At 42.1% G+C, this 26,980-nt stretch overlaps 1 protein-coding gene across 5 annotated transcripts in view; it reads left to right on the top strand.

Annotated features, from left to right (window-relative positions):
• The window catches only part of BIRC6 (baculoviral IAP repeat containing 6), a 1,045,545-nt gene that overhangs the window by 944,006 nt on the left and 74,559 nt on the right, over positions 1–26,980 (top strand). For all 5 annotated transcript variants that reach the window (XM_029593898.1, XM_029593899.1, XM_029593901.1 and 2 more), the window contains exon 71: positions 3,058–3,135. In XM_029593898.1, the coding sequence (XP_029449758.1) occupies positions 3,058–3,135 (78 nt within the window). The remainder of the gene's footprint in view (positions 1–3,057; positions 3,136–26,980) is intronic.

The following is a 26,980-nucleotide window of genomic DNA, read 5'->3' as shown; positions in this document are numbered from 1 at the left end:
TCTGTTTAAAGATTAACGTTACTATAAGAGATTTAAAGCCGTAGGCTTAATAAATGAGAAGTACCAATTGCAGAAGGGCTGTATTTTGAAACATAGCTAAAATATGTGGTCCATGTTCCATGATATTTGATAGTCCTTCCAGCACAAAGGTGGTTCTGCTAGTTTCATCTGAAAGTGCCTCAGTGGCTATAGGCTTTGATTAATCTAATATTTCATATCTCAAAATATGTTGGCTTTGGGTGGACTGGTTCCATATATCAGATCAATGATAACATTAGATTCTAGTTACAGCTTTGTGTAACACCATATATTAAACCAGTGGTGGGCAAATTACAGCCAAATCCAGCCCTTACAGGTTTTTATTCTGACCTGCTATCACATGGACACGCTTCATTATGTGCAGCCAGCCAATACTCCAACCTGCCTGCCCGAGTGTCCGACGTCATCATCAAATGCCAAATTATCGCCTTGATGACATTCAGTGCTTGAGCAGGCAGGTCGGAGCATCGGCGCGGTTCAGTGATATGTTGTCAGGGTTCCCACCTCCCCCTCCAGCAAGGAGAGGTCTCGTGCATCGGCACACTGGCAGGGTTTCCATTCCCTGCCAATGAGGAGAGGCCCCATGAAGTTGTGAGGAGTGGTAAGTAATATGGGAGTAAGGAAAGAGACAGAGAGGGTGGCGTGGGAAGGGACAGAGAGAAAGAAGAGAAAGTGGTGAGGATGGTGAGTGAAATGGAAGGGTCATGAATGAGTGGAAAGGAGAGGGTGAATAACAGAGGGAGGCAGTGTCAGGGAAGGGAATGAGGGAGAGGGTGGATGGGAAAGAGAAGCAAGTGACTGATGGGGAAGGGGAGTAAGAATGAGAATCGAGGGTGAGTGGGGGTGAGTAACAGAAGGAAGGGGATAGAGTGGGACGGTGAGTGACAGGGAAGGGCAGGAATGAGAGGGGAGGGAAATGAAAGTGAATGGGAGGGAGGGAGTTACTGAAGGGTAAAAATGAAGCAAGGGAATAGAGTGAGTGGATGTGAGAGGTTGAGTAACAGAGGGAAGAGGACTGAGTTGGGAGGGTGAGTGACAGGAAAATGAAGAGGGTGAGGGGGTTGAGTGACTGAGAGGGGAGGGGTGAATGAAGGTGAGTGAGAGAAGGAAAAAGGGAGGGAGGAAGTAGAAGATGGTAGTAAGAAGAAGAGATGGTAGAAGGATGTGTGTGTATGTTTATGTATGAGAGAGAAAGGAGGAAGTGTGTGTATACCCTCCTAATCCTCAACAATGTTAAGGGTGATTGTCAATAAAATGTTTCCAAGTATGGGAGGGGTATCCTTATTAACTTTAATTATTAGGTGTTTAATATCTCTGCTGTTGTGAAATATTTGCTTGATTTGGGGGAAATGTTTAAAATTTATAGTTTTTTTTATCCTTATTCTTAGTTATTAGTGCGCGTTCTATTTATCATCTGTTTTGAAATATGCTTTTCATTAGTATGGTTTCCTCACTGTTATAATTGATATATATTTCCTGATGTTGTTTTATGAGGAATGGTGAAATTTCTGTTTTTGCATTATTGCACTGCATATGAGTCTGGCTTTTAGTGGTTTCATGTCCAGGCTTTGTCCACACCTTATTATTTATACTTTATGGCCTGCATTTGTGGCTGGGGTTAGGTGTTCTGTTAGCTGGGAAAATGCCTTGTACCTGTTGAGTTGAAAGACTTTCAGATTTTGGTAGAGGCTGGGATCCATGATTGAAGGGGGCTCCTTGGGTGCTAAAAATGATGGCATTTAAGCCTGCTGGATACTGCAATGCCTGCAGCAAGTAGTGGGGATTTGATTGCAGTTTTGAGGAGCTCCAAAGGGGACCCGCCCCGCCCTGTGGCCCTCGTTCTGCTCGATAACTTGTAATGTGGCCCCAGCACAAAAGTTTGCCCACCCCGGGTTAAACTGTTCCTTTTTATTTATTTATTTTGTTTCCTTGTTTTTCTCTCTAGTATTCTGTTACTTGCCCTTCTAAAACAGCATGTCAGAGTAGCTCAACATTGCTGGTTCAAAGGTTGGTGGGGCACCACTCTAAGGCAGTTGTTCTCAGCCCAGTCCTCGGGACACACCTAGCCAATGTGTTTTCAGGATATCCACAAAAAATATGTATGAGATAGATTTGCATGCACTGCTGCCACTATCTCTTGCATATTTGTTGTAACTGGCCAGGTGTGACCTGAGGACTGGGATGAGAACTCCTGCTTTAAGGGACACACAGAATATTGCTCATTTTCCAGCAGAATCCATCACAGTAGCAGCAGTGTTCTTGCTTCCCTCCCCAAACAAGAGCACATCAACTCCGAATAATGCCCAGGCTTAACTGGTAGCCAAGGGATCTGGCACCACAATACATAACACTACAGCCTAATTCATGAGGCCAGCCCATAAAGGTTTTTTTTATTTTTCTATTTTAGTTTTTGACCCATCAGCTTCCTTCTGCTCTTTTTGAGCTTTTAATTCAATTGGAAATGGTGTTTATTAAGCAACAACATCTTAAACCTTCGGGTTCAATTACCCTAGTTATTCCCCCTGTGTTTATAACCTGTCACTAGCCCCCTAGCTATACATCCTATTTCCATTTTAGCCTCTCCCTCCCCACTCCCACCACCACAAACTATGAACTCCTTCCCTCTTGGCGACTATAAATGCTGTTGCTACCACAGAATCCCCATCCCATGTCCTACTGCAAGGACAAAAGACATACCTGGAAATCACACCTGGGTCCAGTACAGCAATGCACAGTACTTGCCACTGATTTGCGCCAGTTTTCTTTCCAAGTCATAATTGTTTGCTTTTGTAATTTGCATATGTGTGAAATAACCTTTTTTTTTCTGTTACTCTTAGTTGTTGTAATATTTTGATTAGCTTTTCACTCAAGTAAACCAAAGCTTTCATTTTGACTCTTAACTTTAGTTATGGTTTAACTTACTAATTTGTAGGGTACATTTTTTTAGATTCCATGTGTTCTGCATATATTTTGTGCAACTTAAAATATTTATGGTTGTGGTCTCTTGTCTTTTTTTAGGTATGTTTAAGTATACTAAACACATGGCATGGAAGACCAGAAGAAAAGTGGAATCCACAGACATCAAGCTTTTTACAAGTAAGCAATATTTCATGCCTTTATGAAAGTCTGAAGGGATTTATCCACATAGAAATAGTGGACCATACCCAGTCACTAGGTACACATTAAGGAGTGCATTCTTTTTAACGAATGGGGCCATTGTCAGTTTATTTCAAATGGAATAAACTGAAAATAGCCTCCTACAAAAATTCTCTGGTTTTCATATTCATTCTATTTAAAACAAGAAAAAAGGGCCTTCAGCAGAATCAGGCCTCAGCACTGGGTCCAGCACTTAGGCGTGATCTGACATCAGGCCTGGCATCGTAAGGACTGTTTAATCACCCGCTTCAAAGCTCTGTCCCAAGAAGACACAGAAGTCCAACTTTAATACAAACCAATTTAAGTTTATTTAATATTGAAAGCCAATCTTATGAGACCTCTGGGAGACAGAGAGGGAGCTTTTTATTTTTCCAAGCTCTGCCTGCCTGTCTCAAGGTTTGTAAGTGAGGGCTGACTTTTTATAGATAAAACATGCAATGATCCCTAATAGGATTGCATAGAGCAGACCTGGGCAAGGGGCGGCCCGCGGGCTGAATCCGGCCCGCCTACGGTCTGTGACCGGCCCGCCCACTGCTGAGAGCAGACGGGGAATGAGGCACACTGCCTTCCCTTGCAGAGGGAAGGCAGCAGTTCATTCTCCGCTCCCTCGCTCCCCGATTGGCCGGCCAATCGGGGAGCGAGGGAGCGAAGAATGAACTGGTTTTTTTTTTTTACAGCGTCCGGTGGGGGGGAGGGAGTGACTCAAGCGAAGGCACGCTGTCCGATTGGCCGGTGCTGGGCAAGGCTTGCCCAGCACCGGCCAATCGGACAGCGTGCCTTCGCTCAAGTTTCTTTCCTACATATGTCACAGTTCCGCCTTTCGTGGTCTTTTTTCAGGGGTCCCCAACCACCGGTCCGCGGCGCGTGCTCCCGGTCTCTCCCGCTGCCGTTGCCGCTGGGCTGTCAGCACATTCAAGCCCAGTGGTAACGGCAGCGGTGTTAGAAGACGACGTAGCCACGGGTGGGCCTGAGTGGGCAGGTGCCCACCCAACTTAGACCCAGGCCCACTCAACTGGCACCGGAACTGCAAGGCTGTCGCGGGATCCCATCCCCACGACAGCAAACAAGAGAACCCACGCCACGCGCACCATCACGGCACACATGGGGCAGCGCTGCTGCGGCCGTATGGCCAACTGGTCTTCCTGTTCGGGGGGGGGGGGAGCGGAAGCGCCGCGCGCAGCTTCCGCTTCCTCCCACCCAATGCAGGAAGATCAGCTGCCTCTCCTGCTGCCACCGGCCTCCTGCTATCTTCGGGCGTCGGGCCCGCCGATCTTCCTGCTTGGGGGGGGAGGGAGGAAGCGGACTTTGTGCGCTGTGCTTCCGCTCCCCCCCCCCCGACAGGAAGTTCGGCGGGCCATACCGCCCGACACCCGAAGATAGCAGGAGTCCGGTGGCAGCAGGAGAGACAGCTGATCTTCCTGCTTTGGGGGGAGGAAGCGGAAGCTGTGCACGTGCTTGAATGTGTATGTGTGGATGAGAATGGGAGTGTGTGTGGGTGAAAACTGGAGCCTGGGTGTGTATGTGGGTGAGAATGGAAGCTTGAATATGTGGGTGAATGGGAGCTTGAATGTGTGTATGTGTGGGTGAGAATGAGAGCCTGGGTTTGTGTGGGTGGGTGAGAATGGAAGCTTGAATATGTGGATAAGAATGGGTGCTTGAATGTGTGTATGTGTGGGTGAGAATAGGACCTTAAATGTGTATATGTATGGATGAGAATGGGAGCTTGAATATGTGTGGGTGAGACTGGGAGCATGGGTTTGTGGGTGAGAATGGGAGTCTGGGTTTATGTGTGTGGGTGAGAATGGGTGCCTGGATGTGCGTCTGTGTGTGCATAAGAATATAAGCCTGGGGAGGGGTGAGAAAGTGAGAACTTGAATGTGAGCTTGGGGGGGGGGGGGGGGAGAGCATATGAGAGTGAGAGCTTGAGTGTGTGAGAGGGAGTCTGTGAGAGAAAGTGTGTGTGTGTGTGTGTGTGTGTGGAAGGGAAGAAGACAGTAATAGAAGAAAGACACTGAAAAGGAATTAGGAAATGAGCTATAAGGGAAAAAATGGGAAAAAGAGACCAGGACCAACTGATTAGAAACATACAAAGATCAGACAACAAAGGTAAAAATATATATCTATATTTTGAGATGTTAGCAATTTAAATATAAGCAACACAACCGCTCTCTCAAAATTTATGGACAGGTAGGAGCCGTGTATAAAATCGTAATAATAAGAAGGCTAAAGTACCACAAATCACCGTGAATTATGTTTGTATCATTATGTAAACCTCATACTTAGGCGTAGATGTGAATGCTATGCTGCATAATTTGGCATTATTTATCAGTAAAAAAACAACTAGTAGACCTGCATGCCTACAGCCCACCCATGTTAACCTTGTGCCCACCCAAAAAATCAATTCTGGCTACACCGCTGATGTGAAGAGAGTGAGCATGAGAGTGAGAAACCTGGGTGTGTGTGAGACAGCATGGGAGGGAGAAGCCTGTATATCTGAAAGAGAACTTGGGAGTGGGAAGCCTGTGTGTGTGTATGCATGAGTGAGATCAGGTGACTGGTGTGTGTGTGTGTGTGTGTGTGTGTGTGTGTGTGTGAGAGAGAGAAAGAAAGTGATTATGGGAATAAGAAGCCTGTGCATGTGGAGAGAACAAGCATGGGAGTGAGAGACTGGTGAGTGAGTGTGTGTGTGTGAGAGAGAGACAGAGAAAGTGATTATGAGAGTGAGAAGCCCATATATGTAAGTAGAACACGGGAGTGGGAAGCCTGTGTGTATGTGTGTATGGCATGAGAGAAACTGTTCAGGAAGGTGACTGGTGTGTGTGTGCCAAAGACTGTTTGGGAGATGATTGGTGTGTGAGAGACAGAAACTGGTCATGGGGGCATGACTGGTATGGTGTGTGTGTGAGAGACATGGGCACTAAGGAAGAGGACCATAAGTATAGAACTTAGCTTCTACTGCTGCTTCTGGTGTGTGCCACGGCCTGCAGGGAAGGGGAGTGGGAGAGCTGCTGGAGGGGGTAAGTAAAGGTGGCTTTAAGTTTATTTTTCTTGACTGCCATTTTAATTGTGTGATGTCTGCTTTTTTGAAATATTTTATTGGTGTTTGGAGAATGTTTAATAGTTTTTATGAGTTTTTAATTGTTGGATGTTATTCTGTTCATAGCTGTTTTTGAAACATTTATTCTGCTTATTAGTATAGTTTTACAATTATTTCTGTGTGGGGATCTATAGTGCTTGCTAGTTCTGTTTTCCTAATAAGAGGTGTATTGGTTTTTAGTACCTGATTTAATATTTGTAGTGTTGCCTTTTCATAGATAGGGTTGCTCCTGTTTGAGTGTATTCCATAATACAGGTGTAACTGTGTGCGGATTAGTTTATGTGCATTACTACAGATCCTGGGAGTATGTTAGGTCGGTTCTGTGTCTGTTACCGAGATGAGATATTTTGCTAGCATGTAAGCGTTTGTATCGGTCTTATTTGTTGTGTTTTCTCAGAGGACATGCATTGGTGGTGAACTGCTGTCTTTTCATAAGTAGGGCTATTGAGAACTGAGTTAATTATATTAGTCCGGCCCTCTAAAACCATCCCAATTTCTCATGCGGCCCCATGGGAAAATTAATTGCCCACCCCTGGCATAGAGTATCAGGTACCACTTGTGTCCACATCAGACAACCTATGTCTAAGCTTCCCTGGTCCCACCTCCCACCTTAAGATCCAATTAGACATAGACCCACGTGTCTATTGATGACTGTCAATCATTCTAGTAGTTCTTAGTAGTTCTTTGTTCTGTCACTCCTGTGCACAGGAGTGACAGTGATCAGACTCCTAATCTTATGGGAATATTCAGTTACACTGGGCCTCTCAAGTCGAGAGACAGTATTCTGTGAGAACATAGTTGGTCCATATGTTCGTTGTGACCTCACGACCCTTCACCACATCTGGCTAGGTCTGAATTCATTCCAGATGTCTCCCAGAAGCCATTCACGCTCAGGTCAGTCTGAGTTCCTTGTATGCCAGCAGTTTCAGTTAGGCCAAGAAAGCAAAGGATTCTGGTTAAACTGAGTGGACCAAAGTCCTGAGCCAAAGTTTTCATGTTAGGCTGCCCATATATCAGGACATACATCAAAATGTCACTACACCATCCTCCAAGCAGATGGTTTAGTTATTCAAGTGCCAGAACACAAAGACGCTGGGAGGGTCGGGGCCTGATCCTGTATGGATGTACATTTAAAGTGATGCTGTCTGTTCCAGAGGCAGGCACTTTAGTGATATCACTTTGACACAATCCTCTAAGTGGACAGTGTCATTTTTAAAGTGCCAGAACATGAAGAAGATATTGGGAGGGCCGGGACCAGGCATCCGTAGTGGGTCCTGGCAATGAGACCAGGCCTTGGAGCTGGGCCTAGGCCTCGGCAACGGACCAAGCCGTGGCCTCGGCAACGGACCAAGCCTTGGCCTCAGCCATGAGACTGGGCCTTGGCAATAGACCCAAGTCTCAGGACTGGGTACTGGGCCTTGGCCTTAGCGCTGAGACCAGGCCTCAGGACCAAGCACTAGTACTCTGCCTTGGCAACAGAACTAGGCCTCTAGGTCATTCCCTGGCCCTAGGCTTCAGCAATGGACCCAGGCCTTGGCCTTGGCAACAGGTCTGGGTATGGCTGTCAGGACCAGGCCTGGGGGGCCAGGTCTGAGTCTTGGTGAAAGAACTAGGCTGTTTTTTTGTCCTGGGATGGTCCAGAGGTCCATTTTTGGTTTTAGGAGTATTTTCCTAGTTTAATATTTTTTTTTCAGTTTGTAAACAAACTAAAAAAAAAAATTAAACGAACTAAATGAGGATGAAAAAAAAAAATAACTTAAAATTGAACTGAAAATATTGGGGCTGCATCCCTAGTACATATTTTGCTCTAGCTATATACGCTAATGGTGAACTTACACTGTTTGTTTAGAGTCTTTTTTTCCCAGTACTTCTCTTTGCCTTTCTTTCATGTTTATATTGTATTTGAAAAGATCAAAATACTTAGTTTTGGTATATTAAAAAAAAAAAGTGTTTTTAAGGATAAAAATCACTTGAACAAAAAAAAAAAAGACTTGTGCACACAATAAAGCTATGAAATCTGTTGCCAAAAAATGTGGTCATGGCAGCTAACAATGGGGTTCAAAAGAGGGTTGGACAAGTTCCTGAAGGAAAAGTCTATAATTAGACATTAACCAGTTAGACTTGAGAAAGCCAACTCTTATTTTATTTATTTATTGATTGATTGATTGATCTGGGCGTTTTATGTACTGTTGTTCCAAATGTAGATCACAACGGTTTGCAAAATCCGCATATACATGGTCAGCGATCACATACCGTGTGGTAGCATTCATCATCTAGTTCAACACCGCATTGTATACATGTTCTCGTTCTTAATCATAAGTATTTTATGAAATTACACAATCTACTGTATATTCTAGTTCATATTCGTGCATTTTCATGGTCGACCTAATGGGAATACAGGTACTAATCCTATTAACAATGTACATCACATCATTCATTACTTATTGCTTGTTATATTAATATTAATTTACATCATATTCATTGTTTAATGCCTGCTCTATTAACATGATCTCTGGTGCTGATGTGGGTTAATAAACGAGTTAATAAACATGTGGATAAAGGTAAACCAATAGATGTAGTGTATTTGGATTTTCAGAAGGTGTTTGACAAAGTCCCTCATGAGAGGCTTCTAAGAAAACTAAAAGGTCATGGGATAGGAGGTGATATCCTTTTGTAGATTTCAAACGGGTTAAAAGGCAGGAAACAGAGAGTAGGATTAAATGGTCAATTTTCTCAATAGAAAAGGGTAAACAGTGGAGAGCCTCAGGGATCGGTACTTGGACCAGTGCTTTTCAATATATTTATAAATGATCTGAAAAGAAATAAGACGCGTGAAGTTATCAAATTTACAGATGGTACAAAATTATTCAGAGAAGTTAAATCACAAGTGGATTGTGATCATTTGCAGGACGATCTTGTGAGACTGGAAGATTGGGCATCCAAATGGCAGATGAAATTTAATGTGGACAAGTGCAAGGGGTTGCATATAGCGAAAAATAACCCATGCAGTAGTTATACGATGTTAGGTTTCATATTAGGAATTACCATCCAGGAAAAGATCTAGGTATCCTAGTGGATAATACGTTGAAAACATCGGCTCAGTGTGCTGCAGCAGTCAAAAAAGCAAACAGAATGTTAGGAATTATTAGGAAGGGAATGGTGAATAAAATAGAAACTGTGATAACGCCTCTGTATTGCTCCATGGTGAGACCACACCTTGAGTACTGTGTACAGTTCTGGTCACCGCATCTAAAAAAAGATATAGTTGCACTGGAGAAGGTACAGAGAAGGGTGACCAAAATGATAAAGGGGATGGAACAGCTCCCCTATGAGGAAAGGCTAAAGAGGTTAGGGCTGTTCAGTTTGGAGAAGAGACGGCTGAGTGGGGATATGATAGGTCTTTAAAATAATGAGAGGTCTTGAATGAGTAGATGTGAATCAGTTATTTACAATTTCGGATAATAGAAGGACTAGGGGACATTCCATGAAGTTAGCAAGTAGCACATTTAAAACTAATCGGAGAAAATTCTTTTTCACTCAACGCACAATTAAGCTCTGGAATTTGTTGCCAGAGGATGTGGCTAGTGCAGTTAGTGTAGCTGGGTTTAAAAAAGGTTTGCATAAGTTCTTGGAGGAGAAATCCATTAACTGCTATTAATCAAGTTGACTGAGGTAATGGACTCTGTTATTATTGGCATTAGTAGCATGGGATCTTCTTAGTATTTGCATACTTGCCAGGTTCTTATAGCCTGGTTTGGCCTCTGTTGGAAACAGGATGCTGGGCTTGATGGACCCTTGGTCTGACGCAGCATGGCAATTTCTTATGTTCTTATATTGGTCTTTTGCATTGTCATATACTTTTCTGAAGAGCCATGTTTTCAGTTCACACTTAAAACTCTTTCTATCTGTTATTTGGCGTATTGACTCTGGATGGGAGTTCCACAACTTGGGGCCTGCTATGGAAAACATTCGGGCTCTTATTTCTGTTAGGTGTGTTGAGGGTACTGTAAGCAGTTCTTTGTTTTGTGATCTTAGGTCTCTCTCTGTGGTCTGTTGTTTTGAATTATCATTCCTAATAAACTTGGGCTAACGTTGATGATGATATTGAAAATCAGAGTTAAAACTTTATAGTGAATTCTGGATTGTATAGGAAGCCAGTACAGCACAATCAGTGAGGGGGTGATGTGTTCAAATTTCCTTGATCCTAGTAAGAGTCTTGCAGAGAGGCATTTTGAAGTACCTGTAGTGGTTTTAGTAGATTCGATGGTAGGCCTAGTAGCAGTGGTCTAGGTTTGAAAATATAAGTGTTTGCAAGACAGTGCGAAAGTATTGAATTGTTAACAGGGTTTTCAGTCAATGTAATGTTCTTAGCTTGGAATACCCTGTTTTTATTAATTTGTTTATATGCTTTTTCATAGTGAAGTTCTCATCGACCTGTATTCTCAAGTCACATACTTGATCTGAGGAAGTAATATTAGTGATTCCTAGGTTTAGGGGTAGAGAGGTTTGATTAGTGTGTTGTCTTTCCTTAACCAAACTGTTTCAATTTTTTGGGGGGGTTAGAGTTAGTTTCAGTTGAGTAAGTTTTTGCTGTATGGTCTTCATGTATGATGACAGGGACGATGCAGTTTTTTTGAATGTTTTGCCAAATGGGATATAGAATTGTATGTCATCTGCATATAGGAAGAAGTTTAGTCCTAGATTTGCTAGTAATGCGCATATAGACAGCAGGTATATGTTGAATAGTGTGACCGAAAGTGCTAAATCTTGGAGGACACCTGTATTGATAGGGAAGTTGTCTGAAATTTGGTTAACCAGTTTTAACTGGGGTGGCCTATCTTTTAGGAAGGATGAGAACTATTTGTTAACATTTCCATCTATTCCAATTTTTCTTAGCTGGTAGCATAGAAGCGTATGGTCAACTGTGTCAAATGCCACTGTTAATTCAATTAGCACCAGGATATACAGTATAATTTATTGTTGTTAAAGCCTTGTAGGGTCGTCTAAGGAAATGAGTAGGGTTTCTGTTGAACGTTTTTTTTCTGAATCCAAATTGGTTTGGGTATAGTATATTATCTTCTAGGTGGTTCTCTAGTTGTGATAAAACTGCTTTTTCTAGAACTTTCGAGATGAAAGGTAGATTAGAGATTGGTCGGTTATTGTCCCAGTCATCTCTTCTTCCAGATTTATTTTTAGGATTGGTTTAATCACAGCTTGTTTTGCTCTATCGGGGATCAATCCTTCTGCTAGCGAGTGGTTTATTGTTGTGAATATTGGGGTTATTACACAATTTACATTTTTCAGTGTGCTTGCAGGGACAGAGTGTAATGGGTGGGAAGCAGATTTCATTTTAGTTGTGATTTGGTTAAATTCAAGTTTAGATACTGGGTCAAATGAGTTCCATTTCACTTGAACAGGTTTTTCTTCAGGCTCTTTGGTTGGTAAACAGTGGGAGAATTGTGATTTAAGTGTATTGATTTTGTTTAATAATGAATTAGCATATTCATTGCATGAGTTTTTTGTAAAGTCGTAGTTATTTGAAATGGAGGAGGATGGGTCTTTGGTAAGGTTTTTCACTGTTTCAAAGAGTAGTTTTCAGGTAAATATTACATCATGAATCTGTTTTGCGCAGTATTCCTTTTTTTGCTTTATTGATTTGTACACAGTATTTTGTTAGTAGGGATTTGTATTTTTCTAGGGTTTCCGTAGATTGGCATTTCCTCCATTGCTTTTCAGATTTTCTCCGAGCCTGTTTGGTGTGTCTTAGTTCTTCGGTATACCAAGGTTTCTTTTGTTTGGTTGTGTTTCCTTCATTTTGGAACGTTTTAGTCTGGATTGGGCATAGGGTATCCGCTATTTCATTGATGATTGTATCCCAGGAGTCGAAAGATGAGGAAGCATTATGATAGTCGAATTCAACTATTTTATTTTTAATAGTGTCTTCGAGTGTTTCGATTTCTATCTTTTTTTTCTCTAGATGAATGATTGATTGTTATGTGGATTTGGTCATTATGTAGTGAGGAGAGTTATTTCAGCTTTTATTAGCTGGTGATCAGACCAGGGCAATATTTTGTGGGAAGAGTTGATTACACAGTTATTTCGATTAGTGAAAATTAAGTCAAATATGTGTCCTGCTCTATGGGTGAGGTTGAATACGAATTGTGACCAGCCCATGGCTTCCATACTATCTAGAAAGGTTTCACATGCTGTATATTTGAGTATGGAATCTACATGTAGGTTAAAGTCTCCTACAATTAGAGTTGATTCTGGAGCTGGAAACGATTTAGTAGACCTCTGTTAGAGGTGAGCAGTCTTTCTGGAGTGTCCCAGGTAGGCTTTATATATCAGATCAGTATTTAGCATTCTCTATGGGTGGGTTTATTTCTACTTTATATGGTTTAAGTTTAAGTTCCGTTTTGCAAATTATTAAGAGGCCCCCACCTTTCCATTTGTGTCTGGGGAAGTAAAAGACATCATAGGTTGGGTTATCAATTTGGTTTAGGAGGACATTATCACTCTTTCAGCCATGTTTCTGTAATGCAGAATATAGTGGTATTTAGTTCTTCTAATATGTCATTTATCAGTGGGATTTTTTTTTTAGATAGTAACTGTACATTTAGTAAAAAAAAGAGTGAACATTAGGCTGGAAGAGGTCACAGGATGAGAATTTCTTTCTTTCTTTTTTCTTGTCTTTTGAAGTCTTCTGATAAATTCTATGATTTCCTCGACAAGCGATTGTTTTAATGAGGTGGACCAGATCCATTTTAGGAGGTGTTTAGTTATGGCTGAGTTTAGATTTGCTTGCTATGAGCGTCACTTCAGGCGTGCACAAAAAGGCAGGCTCCTTTGTTGCGCTCTATTGTGAGCACACCTGTCTGCTCAAGCACTTTTGGCGTTGTAGCCTCTCACTTTGGCCGTCGGCAGTGGAGGTGGGTGGGAGCCAGATGGTGGGCGGGTCAAGTGAGGGACAGGAGGGCTGGTGCCGGCACCCACCTGATGGTCTTCCTTTCCCAGCAAGGGAGTGACGATCACCTTCAACTCGCTTTCTGTGCTGTTTTTGGGTGCCAGTGGCAGTGGTGAGCACCGAGCAGCCTTCTCCCTCTCCAGTGGCATGGCAGCCTCTCGCTTAATCCATCAGCAGTGGAGATGGGAATGAGATACAAGAAATAGATCACCATTTGGATCTGTTGGGCATTTGTGACCCAGACTGACCACGGTCAGAGACATGATGCTGGGCTCAGTGGACTTTGGGCTGACTCAGCATGGTAATTCTTATGTTTCACCTATACTATACTTCCTCTAGAGTTGCTTTATACTTAACAATTTAGGAACCAATGTAAGAAAACCCATGCTAAAATTGGAGTTAAATTTTAGCATGGGTTTTGGTTAGTGCTGGTGTAAAAAAAAAAAACCAAAAACTATCCCCACAGGATTAAAAGCATGCAAATGCCCCATGAGGAAAAAAGGCCTGCTAGAAGTGAAAAACATATTTTTTTTATTATTCGGAGAATATTTGCATGCCTATAGAACTGCAAATCTTCATTAAAGCTACCAGGTGAATCCTCCCTTGCTCCTTCCCAGAGCAGAGTGGGCCAGGCAAGTCGAAGGAGCAAAGCAGAGAAGAGTATCTGGGTTAAATTGGGGTCGGGCTGGCGAGGTGAGTCTTCCCTCCCTTCCCAAACCCCCAGTTTCAGAAGGCTGCACTTTCAGAATTCTGAAAGGAGATAGGTTCCTACACTGACAGCTGATAGTGGAGGGATCAATCCACTGTGAGTGAGCTAGCAGCCCTGCCAAAGGGCATCCACTCCAGCTGGAGCTGCCAGTAGTGGGGGTGAGTTTGGACAGTTCATGCACTGAAAATGGGTAGGAGGGGGTTCTAGAATGGCCAAATGTTCTATAAGGTGAAAGTGGGAGTTTGGGAAGGGAGAGGAGACTCACCCCACTGACACTGCCTGGTCCGACCCAACCTTGTTTCCTGGCTTCCTGTCTACTGTGGGAAATGAAATGCCTACTTCTGACCAGGAGTTAAATTTCCCATGGTAAAAGGAGGCTTGCTAGACAGCCTCCCTACTAGCACACCTCCTCTTTTGCAGGGTAGGAATTAATATTTATTTATTTTATTTAACATTTTTATATACCGAAATTCATGTAGCAAAGTTACATATCACTTCGGTTTACATTAGAACATTAACAAGCATGTAAGAATGCAATTACCAATGTAATTACATTGCATGTAAGAATGCAATGCCAAGTCCTTCAGCCAAGTCCTCACTCAAGAAACGTGCATTCTCGACTGCCAGCCCCCTTCATTGGAATGCCCTCCCCACGGACATTCGCCTCGAAACGTGTACTCGAACATTCAAAAAGAAACTCAAGACCTGGCTCTTTACAAAAGCCTACACTTAAAGGTCTAGCTCAGAACCACATCCCAGAACTTGAATCATTCTCGCTTTTATAATCATTTATTTTATTTATTTATTTAGATTTTTTCTATACCGGCATTCGTGAAAATGTCACATCAAGCCGGTTTACAATAAACAATGGGGTGATAACCGTAACAGAGAACGAGATAATATGTACTAAACATAGTATAGATGCAGTTACAACAAAACAAGGAGTTGTACAACTAGGAGCAAGAAGAAGAAAAGATAGTAACTTTAACATAGTATATTAACCCGTAAAATGGTAGACTTTCCAAAAAGGGAAGTGTGTGATTTACAATGAATTGATCAATTCAAATAAATGTAGTTTTTAACAATAAGGAAGAGATCAGAAATAATGAAAATTCTGGATGTTGATAATGCTTAGGGTAGGTTGCCAGGATGGTTGTAAAAAGAAAATTGTTGCTCATATCAAACAACTCCTAATTTTATCCTTGGTCTCACAATTCCAAATCATTAAATATTTGAGCATGCTACTCCAATACCTCTTAATCCAGATGTAACCTCAGTTTTTGAAGTCTTCACTCCTATAGAAATAACCGCCAGTTCTTATTTACTTAACCCTATTCTGTAGACGTAAACTTTTCATGAAGACTGTAATCTGTAAACACCTGTATTTATTATAAGAATTTGTATTTACTATTTATATTTATTATTTAGCCATTAACATTGTTCTGCTACCACTTGGTACTATTTCTCTCCTTTACCTCAAACTCTAAGTTCCTACTAAGTTAGCCATGTTATTTATACCCAATTGTTGGATGTAATTTGTATATTTGTTTAATTGTTCAATCTGTTTGATGTAATTTTCTGTTCCTTGTTCTGTGTAAACCGAAGTGGTATGCACAAGTGCATGAACTCCGGTATATAAAAGCCTTTAAATAAATAAATAAATTACATAGAACAGGGAGATAAACTTGGATCAAGGAACTGGGGAGTGAAGTACAAAGAATAAAAATACAGTAATAAGATTCTTTTGTGGAGCTAAGACTAACCTGGCTAAATATCTAGTTGCTTATTGGATTAAATAGTGTCACTGTACATGGAGCACATATTTGGTTTGATTTTGACTGCAGAGTTGGAAAGCTAAACTGATATATAATCTGATAGAATAGCTTGTAGGAAAGTAAGGTGAGGTAAGAGGGAATTATTAGCATAAATTAAAAGCTTGTTCGAATAGCCAAGTTTTGAGTCTCTTTTTAAAGGTGATCGGGCATAGTTCCTGCCGGAGTTCTGGAGGTAGAGAGTTCCATTGCGTGGGGCCCGCTGTGGATAGAGTTCGTTTATTTAAAGAGGTTTTGATGGGTTGGGCGAGGAGAGCTGCTCTCACCGGTCTGGAGGGTATATGTGGTCGACAAGGGAAATTGAGTTCCAGTGGAATGAGCTTGTGTATAGATTTGTGTATGATTGTTAGTACTTTGTAAGTGATTCTAAACTTAATTGGGAGCCAGTGTAGGTTTCTCAAGATGGGGGTAATATGATTTCTTTTGTTAGTCTTAGTCAGAATCCTGGCTGAAGCGTTTTGAAGCATTTGTAAAGGTTTTATGGTGTTAGCTGGGAGGCCGAGTAGAAGGGAATTAAAAATAGTCAATTTTTGAAAAAATGATTGCTTGGAGAACTGACTGGTAGTCTTGGAAGTGGAGGAGAGGTCTGAGCCGTTTCAGGACTTGCAATTTATAGAAGCCTTCCTTAGTGGTGTTATTAATAAATCTCTTTAGGTTTAGTTGATTGTCCAAGATGACTCCGAGGTTTCTAACTTGAGAAGAAAAGGATGGTTGACCAGTAAGGGAGTATGTTAGACATTGCATAGCTACAGTCCTGTGAGACGAGGAGTATTTCAGTTTTATTGGAATTAAGGATTAGGTTAAGGCTCATGAGCAGGTTGTTGATGGCTTGAAGGCAGTTGTTCCAGAATTCTAGTGTTTTTTTGTAGAGATTCAGTAACCAGGATGAATATTTGCACATCGTCTGCGTAGATGTAGTGGGTTAATTTTAGTTTGGAGAGGAGCTGGCAAAGCGGTAATAGATAAATGTTGAAGAGGGTGGGGGATAGGGATGAGCCTTGAGGGACTCCCAGAGAAGAGCAGACCGGGTATGATTCGTTATTGTTGACTCTGACCTTGTAAAATCTGTTATGTAGAAAAGATTTGAACCAGCTGAGAGCAGTGCCTTTGATGCCGATGTCAGATAGCCGATCCAGGAGTGTTGAGTGGTTCACCGTGTCAAATGTGGCTGATAGATCGAGGAGAATGAGTAGACCGGGTTGTTTTTTATCAAAATTCAAAAGTATTGTGTCTGTTAAAGAGATTAAGAGAGCTTCTGTATTTCGGGCTTTTCTGAAGCCGAACTGAGAGGGGGCTAATGTTTTGTTATCGTCTAAGTACTCCAAAAGTTGCTTATTAACTATTTTTTCTAAGATTTTGGAAATGAAGGGAAGTTTAGCAATCGGGCGATAGTTGGCGGGGTCATCTGGAGACAGGTTGGGTTTTTTCAAAAGTTTTTTCAAATATGGCTGCTTATCCTACAGTTTAATGTTAACTTTTTTTTTTTTTTTTAATTCACCTAGCATGACAGTTGTTATAGGCAAAAAAATAAATATTATAAAAATTTGCATCAGGTAAGCTGATCTTGCCATGAGATTTTTCAACACTAAAGCCTGTGGTACATTTCTGGGCAAAGTAGCACTGAAAAAACTGTGCTAAAAATGGAGTAAAAACCCGCTGTAGGCTCGGCGCGACTTATTACATCAGCCCCTTAGAATCTTTAGTATAATTTCTTTTAAATTGTAGTGAATGTCAGCTTTACATATCCAAGTTCAGCAAAATGTTTGTGTTTTGTTTTGATCTTGTTGTCAGTTGTTTAAATGTGTGGATTAACTTGGCCCAACCACTGGTAATGTGCAATTGTAATTAAGAATTAATTATTTGGAAGCATGCGTAGTTGTCAGCTTGGTTAATGAGTTTGCTTTGCTAATCATCATCCACAAGCATAATCCCCTTGAGCAAGTGTATGTGCGCAAAGATGAAATGGTGCCCAGGCAGGGTCAGCATGAATTTACCACTGAATTTGGAATTTTTCCATTTTTTTTTATGTTCTCATAAATTAGGGTTTCTTTCTCATGAATGCAGTCAGCACAAGCTTGCCCTTTCTGTTGCCCCTAACTCTTGGAGTACTTGTGCAAAGCAGCAAGTAAAGCTTGGCAAAAAGCTGTAGGAATTAATACTGGGATTCTGAGAGAGCACATTGATTACTTATCATATATTTTGCTGGAGAACTTGGGGGGGAGGTGTTCAGATGTGTAGTGTTCTTTCTTTTCATCCATGAGCAAGAGTGGAGGAGTAACCCAGTGGTTACAGCAACAGGCTGCAAGCCAGAGAAGCTTGGGTTCAACTCCCATTAATACTCCTTGTGACCTTGGGCAAGCCATTTCACGCTCCATTCCCTCAGATGCAAACTTAGACGTAGGATCATCATTTTGCTATAAATTTCACATGAATAGCGCCTGTGATTTAAAAAAAAAAAAGGGGGGGGAGGCATGGTTAGGGGAATTTTTGAGATAAGCAATGCGCATTATTTTACCACATCAGCTAGGTATTTTACCGCAACGCGTGTTAAATTTATCACACCTGCAATATTTTCACATCGCAAGCTGAGGGCTGCTCCTGGCGAGAGAGAGAGAGCCTCTTTATAAGGATCTCATATAAGGGAGATTTGTATGCTGTACTCTCAACCTAGTTTGATGCACTCTTTTCCTAGCTGCTATCAAGCTAGGGCAAAAGTACATTGTACATATCTCATCTTTATGAATCTTTCCTCACTCCAAATCAATTCAAATCTTCACTGGTGTGTATTGTGCTATTCGTACCTTTGACTTTGCATGTAAAACTGCCCCCCAAGCCCTAGACCACCACCAAAACCTCACCTCGAGTTACTAGTTGACCCTCCTGTGGTATAAACAGTTGACTAATATGTGTACCTCTCCAAAGGCGCTCTCTCTCTGTACACGTCTGCTCCATTCCACTCCACGAAATGGGCATATCATACAGCATAATGCCAGGAAAAAAGTTATTTCCAGTGTTAAAACATTTGATAACGTATGTTACACTATCACACGCAAGGGTTAAAAACCCCTCATTTTCATAAACTCCACCCAAACTCCCTTTTGATTAAAATTTAAAAATTTGCATGCACATCTCGCAATGCATTATGGCATTATGACAGGCATTAGGGCCCTAACGCCTGCAATAACACCCTAATGTGATTTGATGAATGACCCTGTTAAACTGTAAGCTCTTGGTGAAAGGGACTGCACCAGTGATTGACAAGGTAAGGGTAAATCCAAAATAAAGAAAAATATGTTGCCAAAGTATAGTAATTCACATAATCTTTTATTTGACAGTTTGTATTTTCCCCAAGAAAGCAGTTGTAATTTTTTGTTCTGTATTTTTAAAGCATATATATTTGTTTAGAAAGAGAATATTACTTAGAATATATCTTCTGTACCATGATATGTTATATATTATAGGAAACTTTAGGTGATCATGGTGTTGTATCTTTTGGCAAAAGAAATATCCTTTCTTTATTGTTCTGAACATTTGTGATATGTGTGACCTCATACTTTATGTAACAGTAGATTTGACTGTATGTAATTTGTTAAATAAAATGTTTTTAAAAAGAGAGTATTGCAGCAAGCATGTGACCTGGTCACTCCAGAAGGTTTTGTTTATTCAGTTGCCTGCAATTTGTTATAGTTATATGCAGGCTGGTCTTATTCTTAATTGCTTTTGAATGTAGATATTCTAAAACAGTGTATTAATGGTGGAAACTCCTGCTTTCTTATTTAGTATAAACCTATCTTGGTCTGAGAAATCTGAATAGGTCTTGACATCATATCCTGTGAGTCAGATCCAACTAGTACTTGGGAAGCTGTGAGAATCTGCCAGCAGTCAAGTGACTTCCAGTTGCAGCATAGATAATTGCTGAAATCCATCTGTCCCCTAGTTTGGGCCCATCCATGTCCTCTAGGGGAGAGAATGCAACACATCTCAATTGAATCTCTTCCTGCCCAGGAGTAACCGAGGGTTCAACATTAAAACTGTGAATAAGCACTTGGGCTATGGATCTTGGAGTTAGGGGGTCAATTTCCAAAAAACAAAAAGGCCGTTCCTTGTTCTGAGTATTAAAATTCCTTGCAAGGAATGATTCTGAGCTCTTGAGGACAGAAATTCACTTAGTGATTATAGTTGAGGGTCCAGGGTTCAGCTAAAATGCTAACAGTGATTCTGAAATGGTGAACTTTTGCCATGTCTTATATTATGTGAGGAAGTGTGTAATGCCTGTGGAATTGTAAATACCCTTTTCTCTCTGACCTGTAAATAAATAAGATCTGCTTTGAAACCACAGTTTTGGCATCAGTGTGAATTTTACAAAAGGTCTTTATACTCTAAGGATGGTAGTGCTTGGCCACAGATTCTGGAGGAGTTCTGACAGTGTACAGGAAAGAAAATCATATCCCATCCCCAAAGAGGTCTGTTCAACCTTTCCACAGTGAAGTTTCACCCCAAGCTGTGCCATTTTTGTATCCACTGCAAAGAAGAGAGACTACTGGTAGAAAGGCTCAACAGCAAAGATTTGCAGTAATCCCGTGTTGATAAAACCATTGACTGGATAACTAGATGTAGTTGGAAACTTCTAAGCAATGGTTTAATAGATGTAATTAAATGAAGAACATACCAAGCATTCTTAGACATTTCCTTAATGTATTCTTCAAAATTGCTGGTAAGGTTCTTGCTTGGTTCACATCTTATCTATCAAAACAGTAGCAGCAGATCTGTAGTGAGTCTGCTATATCATCCTGGCAGACAGCTGAGACTGGGGATCCCCAGTGGTCAGCCCTTTCTGCATCCTTTTTAATATCTGCCTAGTTCCTTTGTCATGTACTATCTTCTTTTGACATGAACTATCATCTATATGCAGATGTCAATTAGGGGTTTTTTTCCCCCAGTCTTATCTTAGGATGTGACTTTTCAATTTGTTTCTTTGTGGCTTTCCACCATCAAGGTATGGTTGTCTCACAATAAATTACTTTTAAATGTTGCCAAGACCAATGTCACGACCTTAAAAAGATTCTTTGCTAATGATAAACCCTCAAAATGTGTTTTGAGGATTGTGAAATCTATATTTTATTGAGGGTTAAGATCTTCAGAGTGATATTAGATTCTGAGTTACATATGTGTCTACAAGTTAACATAGTTGCTAAGGGCACTTTTTTTAAACTTAAGATGTTATGCCCACTTAAACCACTGCTTGAACCCTCAAACTTTTGGACAGTTCTGCAGACATTTATATTTACAGGATTAGACTCCTGTAACTCCCTTTACATTTGGATACCCATGTCTACATTGCTATATCCTCTAACTCTCCCATCTTATATTTTAGACTTCTAGCATTTATATACAGACGTTTCAAATTGTGTTTCCTTAGCGTTCGGGTACATCAGTCCCAACGAGTGGGTTATGCACCTCTGCCAGCTAAAGGAGAATAGAGCAAAAGCTGACATCACAGCTATATAGTCTCGCCCCAACATCAGCCTGTCATTACTCTCCAGCAGATAGTGGACATGCATTTCCCTTTGGGGGATTACTTGTGAGTAAAAAAAAAAAAAAAAAAAAGGAAAGGTGATGTCGATGTAGCACCGCTTGCCTCCTGAGGTGATACCAAGTGATCCCTCCCTCAGTAGAATGCTGCAGTCCAGTAGCCTTGACTGGCATGGACCTAAATTCCAATTAGCGGTTGCAGGCCAAAAGAGGCTTGGCGGGTGAAGGCTTTAGTCCTCTCCCCCCATTCTTGCTCTCAGTCAGGAAGGGCTGAGCTCAGGTAAAAGTTTTTAACTTTAAAAAAAAAAAAAAAAAAAAAGTCAGCGACAGGAAGACAGCAGGAGAAGGGTCTGTTTCTTCGGTGTTCGGCTGTCCCACTCACATCTCTGGGGAGTTTTGTGAATTGACAGAATGCAGGCCTGGCGGTTTGAGTAGCCATTTGGCTAGGCCCCACTTCCAGGCTTCTCCCATTTTGGCACGCAGTAAGCTGCAGGGTATTTTTGCATGATTTTTTGCTGCAGACCGTCAGCGCCAGGTGTGCACCCATTTTCGTTTGTGCATGCAATTGGGCATTCTTCCTTCTGGATGCACATCTTGTGAGCCCAGTTTAGGCGTTGACCCTGGGCATCCAGTTTGGACATCCAGTTGGATGAGCAGCCTAGGCACATGGCTTGGGGACACATTTTTTTTTTTTTGCGTCCATATTAGGCACGTTTGTACGCATGGGAAAGCTAGGCGCAAGGGTTCATCGGGATGTGCACTTACAGCATGACACCCACAGCAAAGAAACCTAAACACCAATCTATCTGTGCTGCCTGCCACATCAGAGCCATTCAACCAGAGCTTTCTCTAAGCTTGTGTCAGTGCTGCCTGGATGCTCAGGGAGATTTGCTTCCTTCCGATTTTGCTGACGATGGTCCATCACCTCATCGGAGGGAGACACTGCAGGAGTGTCTCCTCCCCTGATTGGTCTGCGGGCTGAATCCTCAGCGGACACTGGCTTCCAGGAATGGACCCAGCTTCCTTTTATGGAGTGGAATTTTTCCGGGGATTGCAGACATTTCAACAGGGCTGGTCTGCTGAAGCGGCAGTTCCTGCTAAGGTAGGTCCAGGCGCTCCGAGTACTTCTCCACCTATCTCCACTGTCGAGCACCGTAGTGCAGTGCAGTCTGACAGAGCTTGAATGCAGGTGGATCAGGATGATACCGATGAAGATATACTGGTGAAGAAGGAGATATTCCCCCAGATTTGGAGCCATATAGAACTCTTCTACGTTTCTTTCAGAGAGATGACTTGCCAGGTTTAATATCTCAGACCCTGAAGACCCTCGAAGTGGCTGGACCTCTGACTCCTTAGGGACACAGAAGAAGGATCCTATTTTGGTCACCCTGCACAAGGCTTCTTGGTTATAATCCAGGAGTTGATTGATATGGACTGGAATGCACCAGAAGCATCCTTTAAAGGAGGACGCGTCTTAGCGGATTTATACCCCTTGGATCTGCAGGCCAGAGAGCAGTTGCATTTCCCTAAGGTAAATGTTCTGTCATGAAACATACCACCATCCCGGTAGAGGGAGGTGCAGGTCTGAAGGATGCTCAGGATAGGAGGATTGAGGCTATCCTGAAACAAACCTTTGAGGCAGTGACAATGAACTTGAAAATTGCTTCTTGTTGCACCTTGGTAGCTCGGGCTACCTTGCAGCTTTGTCAAAAGTCTGGTGGCACTGGGTCTGATTTAGGACCTATGGTAGAACCGGGGGCTGCCACCTTGGCTGATACGGGCTGTGACTTGGTACGCACAGCCGCCAGAGGAGCTGCTTCAGTTATTGCGGCCAAGCGACAGCTGTGGCTGCACAACTGGTCCACGGATACTATTTCAAAGTCCAATCTGACTAAGCTGCCTTTCAAAGGCTTGCTTTTGTTTGGCAGTGAACTGGAAAAAATGGCAAGTAAACGGGGAAAGACCCAGGTCCTGCATTTGCCAGAGGATAAGCCCGTTTCCCAGACTTCTCCAACAAGTGGCCGCTCTCAAGACTACTGATGGTTTTTTGGCCTTATAGGGGAGATTGTTCTGCATAGCTCAGTCCTTTTGCCCCCGAGATCCTCGAAAGGATATGGGCTCTGGAAGCAGAGCCCCTCAGTCTTCCCAGTGGAGTTTTGTGGGCTCACCTGCTGTTCTGGCTTATTTAAGTTGTTATACCTCACCTTGGGTGAATTTTCTTTATAAAAATAAAGTCAAGTAATAAAGCATAATAAACAAAATGTATAGGTTATTGAAGTTGTAGCTGTTGCCAGATTGTTTCCATACTTGTTTAGCCTATACTGTGTTAGTGCCTACTGAAATTGAGTTTAGAAGTGGGAAGCTGGTTTGATGTGTTTCTTTATTTTATCTTAATATGACACTTTTCTGGGCACATTAGAGTGGTGTACATTAATATGCATGATAAAAGCATGCACTACACTGGTTAACTTTTAGGGAGGGAGGGGGCATGATGGTCTAAAGCCTGTCTGCATATTTTGCCTTCCCCTTGCCAACTACTTTATGGTGGCAAGGGGAAAGCAAACATCTGACTGGTAAATTCTGTTCCAGCAGATCAACACATTGCTATATTAATGTATAAGCTAACCAAATGTTAGTAGTTACTTTTCACATAACATCAACAATTTATTTCTTGAGGACATCGCCTGCCTGTTGTTCATGGCTTCCGTGGGTACAGTATGTAAGGAGGTGGAAGAAGTACCCTGTGTGGCTGTGCGCAGGGCCGCCATCAGGAATTTTGAGGCCCCATACAGCCAAAATGTCTGGGCCACAAGCATTCAGTGGATAAAGTATATGCAACAATGTTTATACCTATGTGTAAACTCCACCATAGGTGTAAAAAAATAAAAACAAGTCAACAAACTCAAATCACTTAGATAAATGCACAGTATCTGAGAAATCCAGTGGGTTCTATCCAATAAAGCAGTTCAGTGTGAGTACTGAATTGTGTCCATCTCGACTCATAGTGGAAATAACAGCAAATTCAGGTTTATGAAGCAATCAGTCTTCTTACTTTCTGATTTGCAAAATCTTTAATTAAGTCTTTGTAACTGAGTTGTCTGGCAAGCTCATGCTCAATAGAGAGAATTGCCAGGCCGTTTAGACGTTGTTCACTCATTGTAGAACGCAGATAGTTCTTGATTGATGAAAGTTTGCTAAATGCCCTCTCTCCTTCCGCCACTGAAAGTGGGAGGGTGGTGAAAATCCGAAGAGCAATACACACCTCTCCGAATATTCCTTGAAGCTCTAGTTTGTAGATTGAGTTAAGCAAATCTAAGGGACCCATGTCTTCTGGAAATGTAGCTTCGTACACTTTCCGAAGATGTTGCAGCTCACTGAGTAAAGATGATGTAAAATCTTCAGGGTATGCTGAGATCAATTCCTCAGTCGATGCCATCAGATCTTCTTCACTCATTGTTCTCACTTTTAAGATTGGAGAAAATAGCTTGCAGACTTCCTCCATAGACTGGAAGCGTTGATGAAGGTCAGAAATTATTGTGTCCATTGCCACAAGGAAGACATTAGCTTTAAAATGATCTTCAGGATCTATTGCATCATGATGCCTTGACTTTATTTGCCGCAATTGTTGAGGGTTCAGTAGTTCCTTGGGAATCTCCATGCAATCTGCCACAGCTTTAGCTTCAGAAAGTAAAACAGGCCACTTTTCTCGAAGCAGTTTCATCTCTTCAGAGAGAGCTTTAATGTTAGCGACACCAATTTCCATAGAAATAGACCTTGATTGAAGTATTTTGTTTCTCTCCTCGAAGCTGGTAAGCACTTTACCCAGAATGTTGCTAAAACCACTGCCCGAAAGGATAAAAAATAGTCATATAGACCTTGGGCATCTGAATGCGCATCATTTGTGAGTTTTCTGGATGCAAGAACTTTTTCCAGAGCCTTTAAAATGCTTGGCAGATTCTGCGCAATTGGACGTACAGCCTCTATTCTTGAACCCCCAAGCGCACCTGCCGCCTGGCGGCTGCGGGCCCCCATATGTGGCAGTAGATCCTGGGGCCCCATACTGCAGGCCCAAGAATACTGCCCTGATGGCGGCCCTGGCTGTGCGGCGCTGATGTCATCCTTGAGCGCCGGGAATTCCTCTCAAAAGAGGCAGCTTAGAGGCTCAAGCTGTTCACGGCTCCTGCAGTTCAGTGTGTCAGGAGGTGGAGGAAGTGCCCTGAATGGCCACACAGCACTGACATCCTTGAGCACTGGGGTTTCCCTTCAAAAGAGGGCAGCTTAGCGGCTCAAGCTGGGGAGGTTGCCTGCCTGCCTGTTCACAGTTCCTGCGGTACAGTGCATCAGGAGGTGGAGGAAGTGCCCTAAATGGCTGCGCAGTGCTAACATCGTCCTTGAGCGCTGAGGGTTCCCTTCAAAAGAGGCGTCTTAGTGGCTTACTGTCATTCCCAGCTCCTGTGGTATAGTATGTAAGGAAGTGGAGAAAGTAACTTTGAGTGGCTGTGCAGTGCTGACATCCTTAAGTGCCGGAGATTCCCTTCAGAAGAGGCACCTTAGCTATGCGCTCTTCCTTGCTAATACATCTGGATACCATGGGAAGGAAAAGAATAGGAAAAATCATTCCCGATGGTGTCTACTGTGGGAAGGGGTCCTTTGGACTCACATGTACTTTAAATGTCCCAATTCAACCTGGTTCTTTATCAGATTCAGCAGACACTTCTTTAAGTCTGGATATTCACTCCCCATCTCAGCCGTCCCAGTGCCCTTCTGTTGAGATTGGAGAGAGGTGCGCCATGATACTCTGGGCCCTTCCGAAAGTTTTTAAGACCCTTAGAACGTGGAGCTGATAGAGACCTTTTTCCTTTGGGAATTCCCTCCCCCAAGGCCTTCCCAGAGTTCTGAAAGAACTAAAAAATGAAATTTCAGATCTATTAGTAAAAATTTGTAACCTATCATTAAAATCATCCATTGTACTTGAAGACTGGAGGATAGCTAATGTAACCCCAATATTTAAAAAGGGCTCCGGGGGTGATCCTGGAAACTACAGACCGGTTAGGCTGACTTCAGTGCCAGGAAAAATAGTGGAAAGTGTTCTAAACATCAAAATCACAGAACATATAGAAAGACATGGTTTAATGGAACAAAGTCAGCATGGCTTTACCCAAGGCAAGTCTTGCCTCACAAATCTGCTTCACTTTTTTGAAGGAGTTAATAAACTTGTGGATAAAGTTGAACTGGTAGATGTAGTATACTTGGATTTTCAGAAGGCGTTTGACAAAGTTCCTCATGAAAGGCTTCTTGGAAAAATAAAAAGTCATGGGATAGGTGGTGATGTACTGTCGTGGATTGCAAACTGGCTAAAAGACAGGAAACAGAGAATAGGATTAAATGGACAGTTTTCTCAATGGAAGGGAGTGGGCAGAGGAGTGCCTCAGGTATCTGTATTGGTACCCTTACTTTTCAATATTTTTATAAATGATCTGGAAAGAAATACGACGAGTGAGATAATCAAATTTGCAGATGATACAAAATTGTTCAGAGTAGTTAAATCGCAAGCAGATTGTGAAAAATTGCAGGAAGACCTTGTGAGACTGGAAAATTGGGCATCCAAATGGCAGATGAAATTTAATGTGGATAAGTGCAAGGTGATGCAT

This window comes from Rhinatrema bivittatum, chromosome 3 (assembly GCF_901001135.1).
Source record: "Rhinatrema bivittatum chromosome 3, aRhiBiv1.1, whole genome shotgun sequence".
Classification (NCBI taxonomy): Eukaryota; Metazoa; Chordata; class Amphibia; order Gymnophiona; family Rhinatrematidae; genus Rhinatrema; species Rhinatrema bivittatum.
The sequence above is the reverse complement of the archived record's forward strand: the minus strand, read 5'-3'. Positions and strand labels throughout refer to the sequence as shown.